This window comes from Mchenga conophoros, linkage group LG6 (assembly GCF_057382185.1).
Source record: "Mchenga conophoros isolate Kocher_MC1m ecotype Shallow Benthic linkage group LG6, M_conophoros_male_GT1.1, whole genome shotgun sequence".
In the NCBI taxonomy this organism is placed as follows: Eukaryota; Metazoa; Chordata; class Actinopteri; order Cichliformes; family Cichlidae; genus Mchenga; species Mchenga conophoros.
In genome coordinates this window covers 10,655,498-10,674,909 of record NC_140531.1, presented here as the reverse complement: position 1 = coordinate 10,674,909, position 19,412 = coordinate 10,655,498, and the positions used below count along the sequence as shown (strand labels likewise).

The 19,412-nt window shown below is 41.7% G+C and overlaps 2 protein-coding genes and 1 long non-coding RNA gene across 3 annotated transcripts in view; all 3 read right to left on the bottom strand.

The window, feature by feature from the left end:
- Positions 1-19,412, bottom strand: part of cacng2b (calcium channel, voltage-dependent, gamma subunit 2b) — a 68,969-nt gene that overhangs the window by 48,327 nt on the left and 1,230 nt on the right. The gene's annotated exons all lie outside the window — the stretch shown is intronic.
- LOC146572129 (zinc finger MYM-type protein 1-like) lies at positions 928-3,149 on the bottom strand. The gene has a single exon (XM_085278600.1). It carries the CDS (start codon positions 3,054-3,056, stop codon positions 1,209-1,211), a length of 1,848 nt encoding a protein of 615 aa, XP_085134726.1. The 5' UTR covers positions 3,057-3,149; the 3' UTR covers positions 928-1,208.
- On the bottom strand, positions 3,207-4,829 carry LOC146572128 (uncharacterized). Its single transcript, XR_014892905.1, has 3 exons — positions 4,246-4,829; positions 3,941-3,994; positions 3,207-3,512 (listed from the first exon to the last, which is right to left on the bottom strand). It is a non-coding gene; the product is annotated as an uncharacterized LOC146572128 (long non-coding RNA).

The following is a 19,412-nucleotide window of genomic DNA, read 5'->3' as shown; positions in this document are numbered from 1 at the left end:
GCTAAATTTATTGCTCTAATTTTCCATCTTCAATCTTAAAGACTTTACCTCAAGTATGGAACTCAAGCATCTATCCTCAGAAAGTATTACTCCCAAACATCTGTAAAAGTACTTTGATGTAAAAGAAAAAGAGCAGTTCTTCTTTGAATACTTGACTTTTAATACTTTAGAATTTTCTTAATAATTCATCTTTTTACAGGTTCTCAAAAGGCCTTCTAATCCTTGTTCATCAGTAGGCGGATGTGGTTTGATCAATTTTCTTTTGCAGTAACCAAACAATGCACCAACAGTCATCAAATTCTTGTTCAAATATTGTCGCTCTGATCGGTGCAAGGAGCACAGCCATTTAGACTCATTCCATCAGTCTGCACAGAAAGGAAACATTTGTTTTCCAGGTCTTTGAAAGCTTAGGCTTTAAAGCTGCTCTCAGATGACCTGCGCACTTAATAAAATGTTCTTGCTGTCGAGGTCTGCCAATCAAACATATCTGATGCATCACATATTCAGTACCTGTAAATTCCCAAACTAACTCACGACCCAGGACACGCTGGAGAGATTATATCTCTCGGCTGGCCTGGGAACGTCTTGGTGTTCCCCCGGATAAGCTGGAGGAGGTGGCTGGGGAGAGGGAGGTCTGGGCCTCTTTGCTTAGGCTGCTGCCCCCGCGACCCGGCCTCGGATAAAGCGGATGAGGATGGATGGATGGACTCACGAAAAATGCATCCAGATGGCAACACGCACACACACATACGATTTACAACAGACCACGAATCATAACGGCAGACAGTGGAGTTTATTACAGCCTTCATAGTGTTGCACCATTATCACTACTGTGAGTTAGACACATCTGCAGTGTGGCTATAAACATCTTCTGCTGACCATGAAGACTTGGTGAATCATAACCTCACACCAGGGGTGTCACTAGGTTTTAAGGACAGGGGGGGCTTAGCCCCCAAGAGATGCACACGACATGAACGAACGTAGTGAATGAGCACAAAATTTCACAAACAGAAAACAAAGACTGAGAAATTGTTTTCCTACTTTTTTGGACAGATTAAACATCCTAGGCCACCAATAGATCTATTGTTTTATTTCAGTCTGCTTTATAATACAGTACAACAAAAAAACAGAGGAAATGTGTTTGCTGCATCAATAACAAGAAAAAAACTGAAAATAAAAAAGTACATTTTTCTGGCTGCAATCACCAGTTACTTGGTGGGTGGAAGCATCAAAGAATGACGTCTGTTTTTAAGAGTGGCAAATCGGTCAATCACTCTGTTGTGACTCAGATGCTGAAGCGTGTCTTTTTCAATAGACATGACTGCAAGACTGTGAAGTCTTTTCTGACCCATTGTTTGACGCAGCCAGGAGTGCAGCCGACGCAGTGCACTAAAGGACCGTTCGCACGAGCAGCTGCTGACAGGCACTGTTAGGGCAACTTGGATGGTTGCCTTCAGAGAGGGAAACATGTCTGAATCAAGGAGGTTGTACACAGACAACATATTTTTGGGTGGACATCCAGCCTCTGTTTTCCGGGTAAGAAAGTTTCTGGCCACCAGAACCTCCTCTTTTTTCAGGTCAAGTCTGTAGTGCTTTGCAAGTTCATTCAAGTGTGGTTCACTCAAGAAGTTCTCAGATTTAGGACTGCATGCCTGGACGCCTTTTAGCAGCCCTGCATCTACACTGCAAAATCTTTGATCAAGCTCGCCAACCATCCGATCCACACAAGGGAAAAGTAACTCTCTTTTCAATGTGTCTGAGTTGTTCAATTCAGTGCGTGAACCCACAGTTGCCTCCAGGACAAAATCCTCCATTTTCCTCTGTTTGTGCCTTGTCTTGGCACCTGGTTCAGGGATACTGTGGGTGTTACACAGGGCCTTGGTTTTCTCATACAGCTCTGTAGCAAATGCATCTGAGTGTTTGCCCTTAAGTGTGTCACACACAGCTTGTTTGCAGATAAAAGCTTCTGCCAGGTCTAAAGTCTCTTTCTGCAGGAATTTGTGGAGTCCTTCGGTTACAGACAGAATCGACTGAAACATCAGTAGTGCATAGACTGCTGAGAACTTGTAGAGCTTTGCTCTGAGACCAACAGCTATGGGGGATCCAATTGCAGATAGGCACTCCAAAATGGCAGGCAATGTCTCAAGAACTGCACTGATTGATCGCAACTGACATGCCCAGCGAGTGTTTGAAAGTTGCACAAGCTCAGTTTTTGTCAATCCAAGCTTTGCCTGAGTCTCCATGAACTTATGATGATTGACTAGGGAGGTGCTGAAGAAAGAATACACACACTCCAACAAGCTGAAAAGCTCCACAGCCTCTGGGACAGCCTTGCAAGTATTGCACAAAACCAGGTTGAGTTGATGAGCATAACAATGCACATAGATAGCCTCAGGATGGAGCCTTCTAAAATGTGCTTGTACACCTCCAGTGGAGCCACTCATAACGGCTGCACCATCATATGTTTGTGCTACACACTTAAGCTCTGCAAGACCATAGTTTTGGATCTGCTGCTGAATCTCATTTGCAATGGACTGGGCATCAAATGATTTTATCTCTGCAAGTGCAAGGAAACGCTCCTTCACTGCCCCCTCTGACACGTACCTGACACAAACAGCTAACTGCTCTGCCTTTTTATCCCTTGCCTCATCCACCATGATGGAATAGACTTTAGACTTTGTCATTTCAGATACAATGACACTAGTAACTTCCTGGGCACAACAGTCAATCATGTCATTCTGGGATGTTGGTGAGATATACTGTGCATTTGATGGGGGATTATGTTTTTGAAGAAAAGGATCAAACTCCTTCAAAAGCTCCATGCACGCAAGAAAATTCCCTCTGTTTGGGCTGTCTTCACCTTCATCATGACCACGAAAAGGGAGTCCCTGTCTCCCTAACATAGAGGTGACTGCAACAATTCGTCTGAGATACTCTCTTCTTTCGACTATCTCACTCACATTTGCAGTTGCTATCACCTGTGCAACGTTTCCCTGTTTGCTAGTTCCCTGGTAGCTTTTCCATGTAACAACACTGTCCTTATGTGTTTGTGCCATCTCATGCTTGCCAAAGATGACTAAAGCTTTCTTCCAGTTCTTGCAACCGTTACTGACCAAACTATCATGTTTGATGTTTTTGCCAAACACTCTACATGGGAAGCAGAAAGCTGCATTCTGGCTGACTGAATATTCTAACCAGTTGTGCTTTTCAAACCAGCTGTGGTTAAATGCTCGCTTCTGTGTACCAAAAGTATCATGTGGATAGCTCTTCAGCTTCACCTGTCTGGGCCCTGTGTCTTTGTCACCTAAATCAAACCCTGTAGTAGAATGAGTTGCTGCAGCTGCTTCATCATTTTCCCTCTCTTGGCCTGTTTGCTCTCCTCTCTCTGTAATAACTTGATCTTCCTCTGCCTCTCGATCTATTTGCTGCAGCTCCTCTGTCTCTCCTTGCTCTCTCTGACTTGAACTTGCCTGTTGACCTTTTTCTCCCTCAGCCACTCCTTCTGCCTCACCCTTCAAGATACATTAAAACATACTGAATTGTAATGTAAATTGCTAATATCATGACTTCTGCTCCCGCTCCACAGTAATTTGTTGCTCCCAAATATTTTGAAGTTACAAACATTATATTTTGAGCATGCATGTGACTAAAATGGTTGCAATTTAAAGCCCTGAAAAATATTACTAAATTACTTGAATTGAAGTAATATTAAAATAGAACCCTCAAAAATATGTGAGTCAGGCTAATTTGACTTATATACATATATCTCTCTTTGCTCTCTCCACTTTCTAACCTTGACTCTCCTAAATAAAAGCTCAAGTTAAACAGGTCTTATATGTTGTACCGTGACTGAAATGTTTCATATTTCATATCCATATTGAGTCCCATAAAATTCTAATCAGACTGTCTCCATCACAAATGACTCCATCCTTTGACTCACCTCTCCAGCAGACGTCTCTCCCCTCTGCCTCTCTGTGCTCCTCTGCCCTGACTCCTACAGGTTAATGGGGATGGAGTGATTATTATTATTTCCACTGATGATAACCATACCTGAATGAGCGCAGCTGGATTTTTCAGAGCTAAAACGAGTGACAGAAATGAACATTATGCTAACAATTTAACTTAGTGCGCTAGCCAGGTTTTTATTTACAAAATGGGGAGCACCTGGTTCATTATTTTCATGGGACTCTCTGCTGTTAGCTGGAGCTAACTAATTGTTACTACCAGCCAGTGATGAAGACTTACTTTCTTGAAAAACTTGCGTATATCCATGATTTCTTGCCGTTTGCCACATGCACGCTAGTGTTTCTGCAGGTGTATACGAGCGGAGTGTAAAGTAGCAGTGAAAACGAGGACTGGATTTTCAGTCATGTGGATGTCCCCTGTGAACAACTGGAAGGGATTGGATAACGAAGCACTGACGCTACCTTAACAATGTAAAGCGAAAGGGACCAACCGAGTTATGATCATATTTGTGTGAATAGCGACAGGTTTATATTATTATTTCTTTAAACTCATATTCCTGCATCTTTATATTGAATTTGTCTGCAAGTTCTGTAAAAAAAAAATCGAATAAGTTAAAAAAAAAAAACCCACCAAATTATTTAGGGGGGCTTAAGAATATTTTAGGGAGGCTTCAGCACCCCTAAAATAGGCCTAACGACGCCACTGCCTCACACCTTGTTCTTTGTGCATCTGCATGTCTCTCAGTTAATATCTTTCTATTTTTATGAAGCATATAGTTAGTGCTGATCAGGTGACTCTGAGTCCTCCTTTAGTTATGCTGTAATAGGCCTAGGCTGCTGGGCCTTCCCATGATGCATGATGCATTCTTCACTCACCTTTTCTCACTCTCTGTGTGTTAATAGCCCACTCTGTACTTAATCATTAGTTAGCTCTCTTCCACAGCATGTCTTTTGTCCTGTCTTCCTCCCATTAGCCTGAACCAGACACAGCAGATGGCTGCCGCTCCCCAAGCCTGGTTGTGCTGGAGGTTTCTTCCTGTTAAAAGGGAGTTTTTCCTTTCTACTGTTGCCAAGTGCTTGCTCAAAAAGGGTCATCTGATTATTTGAATTTCCTCTGTATTATTGTGCGATTTTACCTTATAATATAAAGCACCTTGAAGTGAATGTTCATACACTCTGTAAAAAGAATTGAGAGGAATAATAACTGGAGTGTCCATGAGTCGTAGTGTCATGTTCAGGTGCTTTGCTCATCTTCACTGACAAACGTAAACCCTGTAATTCAATTGCTGCTCAAAGCATATCAAATCTGTCATGTTTTAATATACCTCAGTCATAAAAGTGACATTTGAAGTAAGCCAAACCAACTTTGTGTCACCATGTGGCCTAATGCTGAGTGAAGTGCAACAGGATCTGGCACTGTGACTGCTATCGTAGTGTTCATTCACACTTCAGTGTCTGCCAGGTTGTGCAAAAAGTGGCCTCGGTGGTTTGTGTCCTGGATTGTATCCCGCAGTAGTGCATCTGCATCCAGGCAACATAAATATCATTCTAGTGCATCATAGTACTGTTTCCTGTATTAGTTAAGAGCCTAAACAAACACAAATGACTTACTTCTAAATGTTACATTTCAACAGGTAGGAGGATTGGTAGCTCATATCTACTGACGTCAAGTTTCGACAGTGTTTGTATATGTGTGTGTGTCTGTGTGTAAGACTGAGTCGTTGTACTTAACACATTGCTTAACCTTACAAATTTGACCTCTGAACACCTCTTTAATGAGAAGTGCATGTGTTTGTGCTCTGTAAATGAAGGGCCAACGTCACGACATCACTTTCTTCTGTATGCAGCCGTCTCTGCCCGACTGTACACACAAGTCCGAACTGCCAAGCTCTGTACCAAGGCTGCACGTTATTACTCACACAATGAATGTGAGAACACAATTACATAACGTGCATGCGTGCGGGTAACGTTAGTTTGGCTGCGTGTGCGCAATGTGCTTGCGTCTTAAATGTGTGCAAGCAGTCCACGTTTAACTCATATTGCGTGTGCTGTGCTGAGATCAGCTTATTTTACTATCAGGTAATCAATTGACTAATGTATTGTTTACAGGAAAGTGAGACTGTGAACACACACACAGGCATTATGTTTATGAGTCATGTGGCTTAGAGATGACAGCATTGTTACTCCATCAGTTCGACCATATGTTACTACTAATGCAGATTTCTTATCGGCTTTACCCTGTGTTCGTAATGACAGCAGCCCACTCGAGCTGTCGCTCTGCTGTGACTGATGTGGGCAGGGTCACAGGCTCTCGTGACTTCTATCTAATGAGCACATGGATGTTGTAGTATTTTTCCTTCTAACAATAAAGAGTGTTTGCATCGTCACCATGTGACCACAAATACTCTTTGCAAATGTAAATGTAACAGGTTTATATGCACATACATGCACTGCCTGGTCATTCCCTTTGACTCCTGTTGTCTGCAGGATTAGGGAGCAGTCGGCCTGTCAGCACCTCTCCCACCAGGCGTTAAACAGACTGTGTGGAGGTGCCAACAGATCCCCACTACACCACAGTCAGCCTACTATACTGTAAAACAAAGAATGTGACATACTGTTACTGTTACTACTGTAAGAGGCTGGGCTCTTACAATCTGTGACAACACAGATTGTAATACAATGCAAGTCATTCTGGATTATTTAAAATAAAGCCTATAGATCGTTTCGGTGTGGTTTAACAGTCAAGGATTGGCTTACACTACAGAAATAATGCACATGTGCAGGATAGTGCTGCTACTACATCGCTCTGGCACACCTTCCTCTTGTAACACCACAGTCTGCTAACAGCTTTGTCCTGTTGCATAACCCTGTTAGTGAAACACTTCAGCATCCGCAGAACAAACACATGACCGGACACACTGCTGTAGTTTTCAAAAGCAATTTTAATGTTAACACTGGAGGCTTTGGATGCCCTGTGACCCCAAACATATCAAAAAAGATTTACAAATATAATGAGGGATTTGATTTGATTCAAAATGTAAATGTATTCAGTCTAAAAACAACAGTCTTTCTTCAAAAATACCCACCAAATTAAAATTACGTTAGTGCTCACTGTCCTCTGCCTGGATATTGTCCTCCATGAAAATTATTACTGATCAGAAATGACTTGTGTATATAATTGTATTGAGACTGAAAAAAAAGTTTGGTTAAAGGTTGGAATAATTTTAGTATTTGACTATACAGTACATGAAAATATTTTGAATTTTTAAGATTTTACTAATGGATTATGTTCACACATTTATGAACTACATCTGCATGTTTACCAACGCATCATTAGAGGTGGGCAGATTGATCCAAATATTGGTAATAAACACCGGTATTGGTATCGGATCTGATCCTCCCAGTTCAGTATGTAGAACCAGTGGATTTTGCTAAATGAATAAATTTTTTTGCAAATGAAAAAGTATGCCTCAAACATGACAGATGGCTGAACCTTTTTTTGTTGACTCTCACGTCTGTTTTTTGTAAAAGCTGATTTCATTGTGTTGATTGATTATTGCGGAAAGTAAACATTTACAGGGATTTATTGGTCATTAAAATGTGTTTTGGAATTTGGAAAGACGATAATTCATCTTATAAATCATGACATACTGCTGTCTCCTACAAATAAGCTGCCTTTAGAGGTTAAAGATATTGATATTCTTCAAACTTCAATTCTGTGGTAAACAATCAACAGTTAATATGTCAATGAATCGTTTCATTGAGTCCCATATGGAAAAGATATATATAAATCTTTCCCTTGAAAAATTATATAATGAAACTTGTATGTTTTGGATACTTACTAAAACAATATATGAAAGTAATGAGAAAGTGGCCACTTTCATGAGTAAATCATATAAGTAGGGATGGGTATCGTTTAGGTTTTATCCGATACCGGTGCCAAATCGGTACTTTTGAAACGGTGCCGGTGCTTAAACGGTGCTCGAACCGGTGCTTAAAGAATGGAGAACACAAACTTTGTCCAAAAACCTCTCATGTTCAGCTGTTTGTTTGTTTTTTTGTAAAAAGATAACAATGTTAGCCTTTTCTGCAGCTATGGGGCATATATGGTATCACTCTTGGCTGGAAGCAGTGCTTAATCAATGGAAAAAAACACAAACTTTGTCCAAAAACCTCTCATGTTCAGCTGTTTCCCACTTTTTCTTTGGTCATTTTAGCCTTTTTGTCCAGGGTGAAGGGAGTATCTGCCATCAAACAAGAAGACAGCCGCATGTAGCTATGATCATGTTTGCTAGTTCACCTTACATGCATTAATGTAATAACGTGGTTAGCCTACTCAACGTAAATTACACTCAAACAACATTAAGCGACTCACGCAGAGAAGAACGGCTTCTGCTGCCATCATCATCCTCATCATTTCTGCTATACTGGCAGGGCTAGGGGCCAGGACTCTATTCTTCGGGTTTTTGGGGGATGTTGCTCCGGGTCCGATAACTGGCAACCCACCCAACGTGCACAGTGTGAGGTCTCGCAGCGAGCTATCAAATACGGCGCATTTCTCTGCTTTTAAAAAAATGCTATGCGTCGCCAGGTGTTTCATCGGATTCGAGGTGTTACCTCCTTTGACAGTATCACAGTATCAGCTTAAAGCACTTGTTGCAGGCTGCTGAGTTTGCATCTTTTGCTGTGAAGTACAGCCAGACTTTTGACCGCTTCGCCTTGGGCATTTTTAATCTGTAGCTCTGCTCTAACAGAACGTACGTACCTGGACCCGCCTACTATCCTCGGAAACGTAAAATTATTGGCTAGAAGTGTATCACAGCTCAGGAAAAAAAAGCACCGAAATAAAGCACCGAAATGTACGCTGCTTTTCGGTCTGGTTACTACCGTTTATGTCAGAACCGGTGCCATCATGGCACCGGACACCGGTACCCATCCCTGCATATAAGCCTTATATGATTCACCACATGAAGTAGGCATCTTATGCAAGTCTTTTATAAGCTTTTACTATTTCTTTTCCATATGGGGTTTATATGTTTAGATTGTTGTCATATTTCCTTTAACTATTTAATTTTTTTGTATTTATTTATTTACTTTTTTCTTTATTGCTGTGAAGGTTTTGCAAAACTGTCCATTTATTGTTATTATTAGTTTCATTGCCTTATTTAGAACAATGCTTGTGTGTTGTCGTGTCTCTACTACACTTGTGCGTGCGCTCGCTCTTTTGCACGTAGCTGTTTGCTGCGTGTGTGATTGATGCCCCTCCCATGGCGCGGACTGGAGTGTGTGTGTCAGTCCCAGGTGGTGTGAGTGCTCGTAAACAGTCGCTTTGATTGAGAGGCCGTGATGCCTGTGTGACAGCCGGCCTTGTGCTGCCAACAGAGCTCTGCATCACCATAGTTACGCCGTGTCATGTGGCCATAGATGCCCAGCAATGCCATGAAAGAGGACAAGCAACACTGCTACAAAAAGGAAGTGGACTGACTGCATTAATTGGTTAACACAGAGAAGGTTGGGGTAATATAAACTAAATTAATTAAAATAGTTTTTCTCATTTTAATTTGCTCCATTTGGATCTTGGGCTGTCTTGGGGGGAGTAATGGTGTATGTTTATATAAACATGCCTCTGAGAAAAAGTGGTAAAACCCATGTAAAACATTTGTTCACGGTCATGACAATGACTCGGGTGCTCAAGGACACAGACAGGAAAAACACAATTTCTGGGTTTATCCATCCATCCGTGTTCTCCCACTTATCCACTTTAGGGTCTCGGCAGGGCTGGATCCTATCCCACATGTCATAGGATACACCCTAGATGGGTTGCCAGTCTATCACCGGGCTAACACAGAGAGACAGACAATAATTCAAACTCACGTTCACACCTACAGACAATTCAGAATTACCAATTAACCCAACATGCATGCCCTTAGGCCGTGGGAGGAAGCTGGAGTACCTGGAACCCACGCAGGCACTGGGAGAACACGTAAACGCCACATGGTGGAGTCGAGCCCAGGACCCGCTTCCTGTACTAAACTACTGCACTAATGTTTTTCCAGTTATATTATGTAATCAAAACAACAACAACAAAAAAACAACCAAATAGAACTTAAGCTCTTAAACCCAAATGATTGTATTATTATTTTTTCCTTTTTAATTCTAATGCCAGTTTTCATTAGCTTTTACAAGCCTGTGATAATGGGATGCAGGATTACTAAAAGAAAATGAATAAATAAAAGTCAGCCTGAGGTCACTTGTCGCTTTTCTGTAAGTTAAATTCTTCACTTCACAGAGTTTATGCACGCACAGCAAGTATTTGTAGCCATGCAGCATGGTTATTAACTTCCAATTACAGTTCTCTGTTATGGCGTACAGTTATATAAGTTACACCACAGAATAAGTGTAATTATGCAAGAATGTATAAGTGTGTGCACAATGGCAACATACAAGGTGAGCAGAACACAGAGGCTTCCAGTTTTTGACCAAACAGGTCAGTGTTTTGACTTTCAGCCTGCCAATAAAAATATTAAAAACAATTCTTTTGACCTGGGGCTGAAGAAAAATACAAAATCAGGTCTTTAGCCTAAAATAAACGCTTATCTCCATGGTAACCTAACCCTTACAAGACAGCCTCACAATGACAGAGTCCCTCACTGTCTTTAAACAATCCTTTGCGATACATACATATCCGCACACATAAGCTTACAGGTGTACATAGCGCACAGCCTGTGTTTTTGTCAGTCCAGGCGAGTGCTGCATAGATGGAAATTATTCGACGTGGCAGGGTTTTTAAAGGTTCAGGCGGTTCAGATGGCTTGAGCAGCGAAATGATTTTGAGTGTGATGAAAGCTAAAATTGACGGTGGTACAAACACATACTCGCAGCACACTCTCAGACACTCACACCTCATTCCCAGAAACATATCTGCTGTCACACACACCTCGCTCGCTCTCAAACCCGCCGTGATGGAGATTAATAGCAACATTTAGAGCCTGCTGAGCTCCACCTGTCAAGGCTAGGGCCCCCAGGGCAGCTCCGGTCTGTGCCTACGAACGAGAGACTGTCCTGGGGCAAGATCCATCACGGAAACCCACGACAGGCTGGATCTGTGGAGCCTGCCTCCACAGCTGGACCACCGACACGGGGCCATCCGTCCAGAATGACAGGCACGCTGAGCGGATCCAACTGGAGCAGACTCGATAGCTGCTGGATGGAGGAGTGTGGGGGTCCGAGAGGACGAGTAATGGCTGCAAGGATATTAGGAGGCTGCTCCAGGATACTGTGTGCACTTTTACACAAGTGTAAAATACACATATACACAAAAGTAAAGTTGTCATATGTGATATATATAGATTTAAAGATTAATTCTGCCTGTTCCAACTGATTCTACTGTAAGATCCTATAGCCAGATTCGCCTGTCAGGGTTGCCCTACAGGACTTCCATGGACTAATCTAAAGATGGCAGCCCCACTGGGAGAGGACTCCCAGAACATTTTTGTGTCAACTTTTATTGCTGTAATAAATAAGTCATAAGTAAAAAAGTAACCATACGTTACTTGTTACTTTTTTCTTCATAGAACAAACCAGCAGCATCTGCACAGCTGGGCTGTTGTGGCAAATACTTTACACTTGTCACCAGTTTAATATAACTGAACTGGTTAAGAAGTTTTATGTGGTCGTGTAATAGTAAAACATGTCATTTTGACTGATGTGCCAGTTTGTCAAAGCAGCAGCATATCTCAATTTTCTCTGACTCTTTAGGAAGGAACGTCCGTCCATTTTCATACATGCTTTCCTAATTCTGTCACAGGGTGAAAGATGGTGTACACCCTGGAAAGGTCACTAGTCTGTCACAGGGCTAACAGGGCGACAGATACACATTCACACTCACTTTCACACCAACGACTAATTTTGAAGCACAACGATAATCACCTATCGCGCAGGTCTTTGGACTTTGAGAGGAAGTCAGAGAAAACCTATGAAGGGAAAACATGCAAACTCCACCCAGAAAAGGCCCCAGCTGGTTGGTGGATTCAAACCCAGGACCTTCTTCCTGTGTGGTGACCGTGACAGCCACTGCACCACTGAGAGGAAACAGCATAAAGCAAAATTGCTGCTTTTTCGGACAGATTTACTAACTAGCTTACAAAATAGCATGCGTTGGGTTCTTAAAAGTTGGGTTGATATCTAGCACAAAAGACGACATTTTTTGGGGGGTTACATTTTCTATAATTCGCGTGTCGGAAATGCCAGTAAGTCTGATTTAACCCTTGTATGGTGTTCTGGTCTGTGAGACCCGTTCTCAGTTTTTTTCAAAAGAAAAATTTAACAATTAATTATTTTTTCAACCTGAAATTCATTGGCTTTGGCTTATTTTCTGTGAAGAACATAAATCTGAACTAATTTTCAGTGACCTCATACTGTACCTCCCCCCACGCATTTACATTACATACAAGGTGTTCGGGTCCACTGGACCCAGGTCTAATAAAAGTGTTGAAAGTGTAGGTCCTGTGTTCCCACACTCTGTTTTTCTCCTTTCTGGTGCTGCTGATAGTGTTTTCTTCCCCTCCTGCTCTCGCACAAAGTTGCAACATTGTTGAAAATTCAACTATCAACACCGTCTGCTCTTACATTCCCGCACATTTTACCCTCTTTCTTGAGGGATCCAAATTTTATTTTCTCATCCCCTGTCCCACCTGCAAATTAGGGGCATAATACTATAAATAAGACTTTGCCAGTGTGGTTCTTTATCACAACTGATCAAGATGGCAAAAGATTATCTGCTGCGAGGGCCATCCAATTGATTTTGGAAGAGAGAGGAGCTTCTGATGATGATGCTGACAAAGAGGTTTCAGAATATTTCACATTTCTGAAAATTCAGAGTCTGACAGTGACTTTGAAGAAGAGGATGAGGTTGAGCACCATTTAGTAACAAAACGAAGACGAGTACCCCATCTGCTGCCAGCTCCAGGACCAGAACAAGCCCACCAGACAGCAAGTGAAGAAATACGGATGTCAATAACTGGTGAAACTGAATGGTCTTCTTGCCCAAGAAATGAGCCACCCTGCAGAGCTGTTACTGTGATAAGCCAGGGCCAACACGGCTGACAGTTACTCATGTGCAGGACATCAAGTCTTCATTTGAGCTTTTCATCCCAGATTCCATCCAGAAAATTATTCTGGATTGCAGTAATCTAGAAGGAAGGTGTGTTTTTGGAGAGAGGTGGAAGGAGATGGACCAAATTGATCTGCAGGCCTACTTTGGGGTTCTTATCCTCGCAGGAGTTTTCAGGTCCAAAGGGGAATCGACAGAATCCTGTGGGATGCAGAAACCGGCAAGAACCTTTCCGTGCATCAATGTCTCTGGAAAACTTCAACAAAATTTCCAGGATTATCCGTTTTGATAACCAGGACGACAGACCAGCTCGACGGCAGAGAGACAAGCTAGCTGCCATCAGGACAGTGTGGGATAAGTGTGTGCACCACCTACCCCTGTTTTACAACCCTGGGCCTAATGTCACCATTGATGAGCAGCTGATCCCATTTAGTTGTGAAACATATTGCTTCACGTGTAAATGTGTTGTCTTTCCACTCACTCCACTTGATTATAACTGATTTTTTTTTATAACATTTTATTAAAAAAAAAAAAAAAAACGAGAAGCACATTAATTCATAAATGTGATCTAACAAAGGTAAAGGGAAAAAATTAACCATGTTTGCTGTTCATATGGCTTGTAATTGGGATGAAGTAAACATCTGTTGAGTAATTTAACATAAAATTGTTTGATAGTGTTAATTTGGAAAGCCAAAACTCTAGCGGGTCCACCAGACCCATGAACACTGGCTGAGTAACAAAAATACGAACACCACACAAGGGTTAAATATTCTCCTCTCTGTATTTTACGTCTTGTGGAACGAACTCTCAGAAACATGAACATCTTTGTGTTTCTGCTTGAAAAATCAGTTGAAATTCAGAATTTTCACTGAAATCTCACGAGCACTCAGCAGCAGGGAGAATTTCATGGTTTCATCCAATAGTTGAGCTATCACGACCGCTTTGTTACGTATTTCAGGATGTCAGTGAGGCAGTTTGAACTGTTTTTGGGAGAGCTGGATCACATTTGAAGAGGCAGAGAAATCATTTCAGAGGGCCTATTGACCTGCAGCAGCGTACAGCTGTGCGTCTAAGGTTTTTACCATCTCCGTTTTGAGCTACGAGCGCGCTTGTTGCCAAATGCAGTGGTCTGATTGGTCAAATCTGTTTATTCACATGTGAAAATTCAGAAAAATCAAGCTTGGTCAGAAAAACATGCCTCCAATTCATCCTATGAAATTTTGAAGTCACTGTAAATGGCTGCAATAAGAACAGAGGAGTTAAAGTATTTTTAATGCACTAAACATTTACACAAGTTTTGCGTGTCCGGTGTGTACAGGCGTGTTTAGACTTCATGTTCTCAACAGGGATTATGGGAAAAAAGTGGGGCATTTTCTTTAAATAAGTTATAAGGCTAAAAATAATTCCAAATAGGTTTTGTTGTCTCTGTTGAGAAGAATTTCCAGTAGTTGGGTGGCTGTGGTTTGACAGCTGCCTTGACCTGTCAGTCACTTCTATTACAGTATCAACAGCAGCACGCCCACAGAGCGCTGCTGGATGCTGACTGTTTGCAGGCCTCTGTGTGGAGACAGAACAACGGTTCTTATTTCTTACACCAGCACTCCTCTTTCAGACATTTTTTAGGATTTGTAGCATTTTATTAAGCAGCTACGTCTTCAACCTTTCCTCTCCTTAGCATGAGTTTGTGTTATTGTAGGAGGGGACAGGTTTACACATTTGCAACATTTTATGGTTCCTGATTATTAATTTCTTGTGAACTACATTGGATGTACTGACCTCAGGGGAAGGACGTATTGTAATTCGGTTCATTTTAAGCTAAGGAGATGACAACAATAGGGCATAATTCTCAGTAAGTGACTTAATATTTGAATGTAGCCTCAACACAAAGGTATTTTTTAGAACTAGTCCTGTGCAATACTGCAAGTCAGTACAGTGCCAATGTTGCAGATACAGATACCAATACAGATGCTGATATTTCTGACCTGTAAAGACAGCTTACATGCAGGAAAGCAGTGTGTCGTGATTTATGGGATGAATCATCAGCAGTTTGCAAAGTCTAAACACATTTTATCGATCACTAAATCACTGTTTTTTTTTTAATTTTCCACAATAATTAATTAACTCAATAAAGCACACCTTTCAGCTTCTCGTGTATTTTGAACCTGGATTTTTTTGGAGACATGAAAATGAGCACTTTGGGTTAACTTTGGGTTAACTTCTGTGTTAAACATAACCCTAAATATCATCATAAAATATGCAGAAAGCTCTAATCTACAATAATGCCTGAAAAAAATCTAACACCCATAACTTGAGGTGAGTGTTGTGGTGATTTGATGCCGTATAAACAAAACTGAATTAACAACATAGACTTATAAATAACTGTATAGAAAACACTGAGGTAACCACAGTGGAAGTTCAGCCTGTCAGTCTAACAGTTTGCATCATTTCATTTATTTCTGGTTGGAACTCGGAGCCTACAGATCCCAGATCGCACATTATCAGGTGACTTTGGAGTAAATCTGTTTGTAATCATCATTTCCCGCTCCCCATATCAAGTAATGAAGCATCCGATAAAGCAGTGGGTGTTCTTTTGCAGTCGGCCGTCCCTCCCTGCACTGACTCTCTGACTAGTGCTTGATATGAAAGATACATGACTTTTTTTGTCCAATCAGATTACTACTGTAATCTGATTACAAGCCATTTGTGCTCTCCATCCACTGATGCACTTACTGGGGCTTTAGATAAAGAGTTGGTCTGCATATTTTTTCTGTGTCAGTAGCTGGATTTTTGTATTCTGGATCCCATGTAATTAGTTACTCCCCTATCCTGGCATATCACTATCTGGGGCTTTAGATAAAGAGGCAGCGTGGAGAGGCTCTGTTGACGATCTAGCACGGCAACGCTACCGGAGCTGTTGGCTATTAGCATAATTAATGTCATCGCCGTAATGCACTCCAATATGGAGACAGAGCCCTGCCTCACGCAGAAAGACACAGGCACTTTTCCATCTGTATACAGAGCAGAGCTTTAAAGCAGAAACATTCACAACTGCAATAACGAACACAAGCTCGACGTGACAGTGCTGCGTGCGATCTTTGGTGTTGTTGTGACGCCAGCGTTTCACCGTGATGACAAAACCTTTAACATTCACTCAGTAGTTTCTACAAATCACTTACATCACGTATCTAGCACTAATGTAAAATCACTGTCACGCTGTGACGTTTTATGTTAAAAGGCGGGCAAGATAGGTTAGATAGAACGTGGGCCTGTGTGTTAAAGATAGCACAGGATGCCTGAGGGGGTGTGACAGCAAACCAGGGCTGCCTGCTCTTTCTATCTCTTGCCCCCCTCCACCACCACCACCTCCGTTTTTCTCTTTCTCAACACCTCCCAATTCTTCCTCTCCTCCCTCTCATTCTCTTCTCTGCACCACACAGCCATAAAGCAACTGTAGCTCTGAAGGCGAAGCACAACAGAGCAAGCTGGATCTCTCTCAGATTCCTCTCTGCTCTTAACCATTTCAAATCTCTGGTGCCAAGGACACAGAGCGAGCCTAGAGTGTGAAAAGTAAAGCCACTTAGCGAGGAAAATAAGCATATCACATGGAGCGAGTTGGCGTGGCCGCGTTCACATCCGCGAACGTGTCGTTGATTTGACACAATTTTTTAAAAATTCGGTGCCAAGTTCTTCGGTTTTTGGCCCTTTTTTTGTACCTACGTTCATAAACCAACCGGCGTTACGTGCAACATTTGTTATCCGTGACCCGCGCTCAAAAATGATTGCATAACGTGGACACATGGCCGATCACTCGTAGCTGTTATCACACCTGCACAAAATGAGCCCTTTGTTTAAAATAGAGAAGCTAGCAAGAAGAGTTGTGTGAAATACGCTGCCTTTTGTTTCTGGGCTAAAATTTAAAACAGTGCTCAGGCTGCAGGGTGAAAATATAAATGCTGGAAGGAAAGTACGTTTCACTTTTCATGCAAAACCAAAGATCCGTGTTGTCCAGTGTATTTCTTTTTGCAACAGATGTGTTAGCACCTGAGCGGTGATGGAGGTAGCCATCAGTGGGAAATTCAGTTTGGGTTAACTGAGGCTGTGTTGCCACTGATAAGTGTATTTTTTTTTACATAGACAGCTTATAGAAAGTTTGTTACCTTAATATAGCGACTGAGGTGACTGAGGGTTAGGTTTCAGTTTGGTTCACTGTTGTGCTCTAAACCTTTATCACCCAAGACTCACACAGGACACCAGGACTTATTTTGGTCATTTTGTAATCTCAAAGCTGATTTTTCCATCTGTGGACCTGTGAATGCTTTGAATGCCATGATCCCAAATCTTCTCTTCTATCTGCAACCGTTTGAATTGTGTTTCTAGCGAAATTGCAATATTAAAAAAAGAGCCTAGACCTGATTCTCTGAATGTGGTATAGGACCTTTAAGCGCTTTTCATAACCTGGTTGGTGTTTCGCTGAATGAGCAAGCATTAGCAACTGTTTGTTTCAGTTATTGGGAGCACTGTGCTATTCCTGGGCTAGTGTTCTGTTGAGATCAAGTCGAATTAAAAACCACAGTTACATTTATTGCTGTAGTTTAACTCGTGTAAAACAGACAGACGAAAAAGTGTTACATCTTCCAGGTCTTGGGCACAGGTTACGCTGTTATCTGTAATCTTTCTCATGGCAGACATTTGGAGTCCTCCCAGCAAGGGATGCGCAGGTGTATTAATGATGCATGCTGGTTTACTACCATGGCTTAATGGGACATGTGGTGGAACTAAACCACCTGTGCTTTCCCAAGTTAAAAAAATATCTTCTTTTGATTTAAATCTCTGATTAATCATGAACACGGCCCTTCATGTTTTTGTCCAGCACTAGATGAGCTCATTTACAAAGAGAAAAAGGAAAGATGAGGGTTTTTTTCGTTTACCTTGCACGTGGTCAAAGGATCGACCAAGACATGATGGTGTCTGGCCAGACATGACCTCATCACCTACATACAGAGTCAATACGTGTACAACCAGGAGTCCTACAAAGCTTCAGAGACATAGGAAATATTAAATCATATTTGAAACTGATATTTTAGACAAAACTATAGATATGATGTATTTCCTTTGATTAGTTCTACGCTAAGATTTGACCAGAACTGGACAATTTTGTGAGAGATGTGCCATCAGCTTCTGTTAGATAGGAACAATGACGGTAGTGCTGTTAGTCCAGGATATAAAAACCTGGTTAAAGGATACATTTTTTTTTAGGAAATACAACAATATTGAGCAAAAAAAGTGATGTCAGTGATGTTCTGATGTAATTAAGTTTTGAAAATTAGTGTGTGATGTTGCAGCTTCATCTGCCACCGGATCACCTCTATGAACTTTTTTTTTTTTTAAAAAGAAAGAAGTGATGAAGGGATAATTTAAGATGTTCTGGAAAAATAAGGTGAGATTATTGTATGAGATCAGAGTTTAATGCCATGAAGTCAAACAGCAGGAGAGCTGAGAAAGAAGAGAATACAACATGATGTTGTGCCATGGAAAAAAACATTTAAAATTTGATGATCAAGTGAAAGAAGCAGCTGGAGTTGTCATTTTAAGTTTCACTACACGTCTTTTCTATCTTTGCCATGAAACTGAAAAGAAATAAATAATATGAGGACAGAATCTACAGGACTTACTGATAACAAGCTCGTCTTCTAATCATTTCTGTGAGCATGAATAACAAAGGTGTGCGACAGGATCAGGCTTCATGGCTCGACCGGTGTGACAACGTGAGGTCACAATCAGGGAGCGGCGCGTCACAGCATCCTCACTGTCGCACACACACAGTCTCACACACACACATATACATGAGTAATAGGTAGGTGCTGATTATGACATCAAACCAGACTCAGCAACATGTCGTTTTCTGTCAGATTTATCACAAAGGTGCTGATTTCAAGGCCCGATTCAACGTGCGAACACCGTGTTGCACACAGAGCTTCTTGCTTTCTATCCCTCCTTCTCCCAAACGCCCGTCCGGGCTAACGTTGAACAGAGCAATCGTGCAGCCTCGCTGAATCGTGGGAGAAATCCCACAAATGCAGTGAATCTCCGTCACTCGAATCTGTGGGCTTGATATTGCGTGATTTATGATCACGACCGATTGAACATGAATGCCGTATGTAAAGTGTGCGCGTGTGTGTGCGTGACCCTCTGCAGTGCGAGCGTTTGTGTGCATGTGTCAAAGACGCTTTCGCACACAGAGACACTTCACAGCTTTTCCTTTTGTATGATCACAAACTCACACTGCAAACTCGCATATGCTTTCCCCTCTCTCTCCCTCCACCAAAAACCGCTCT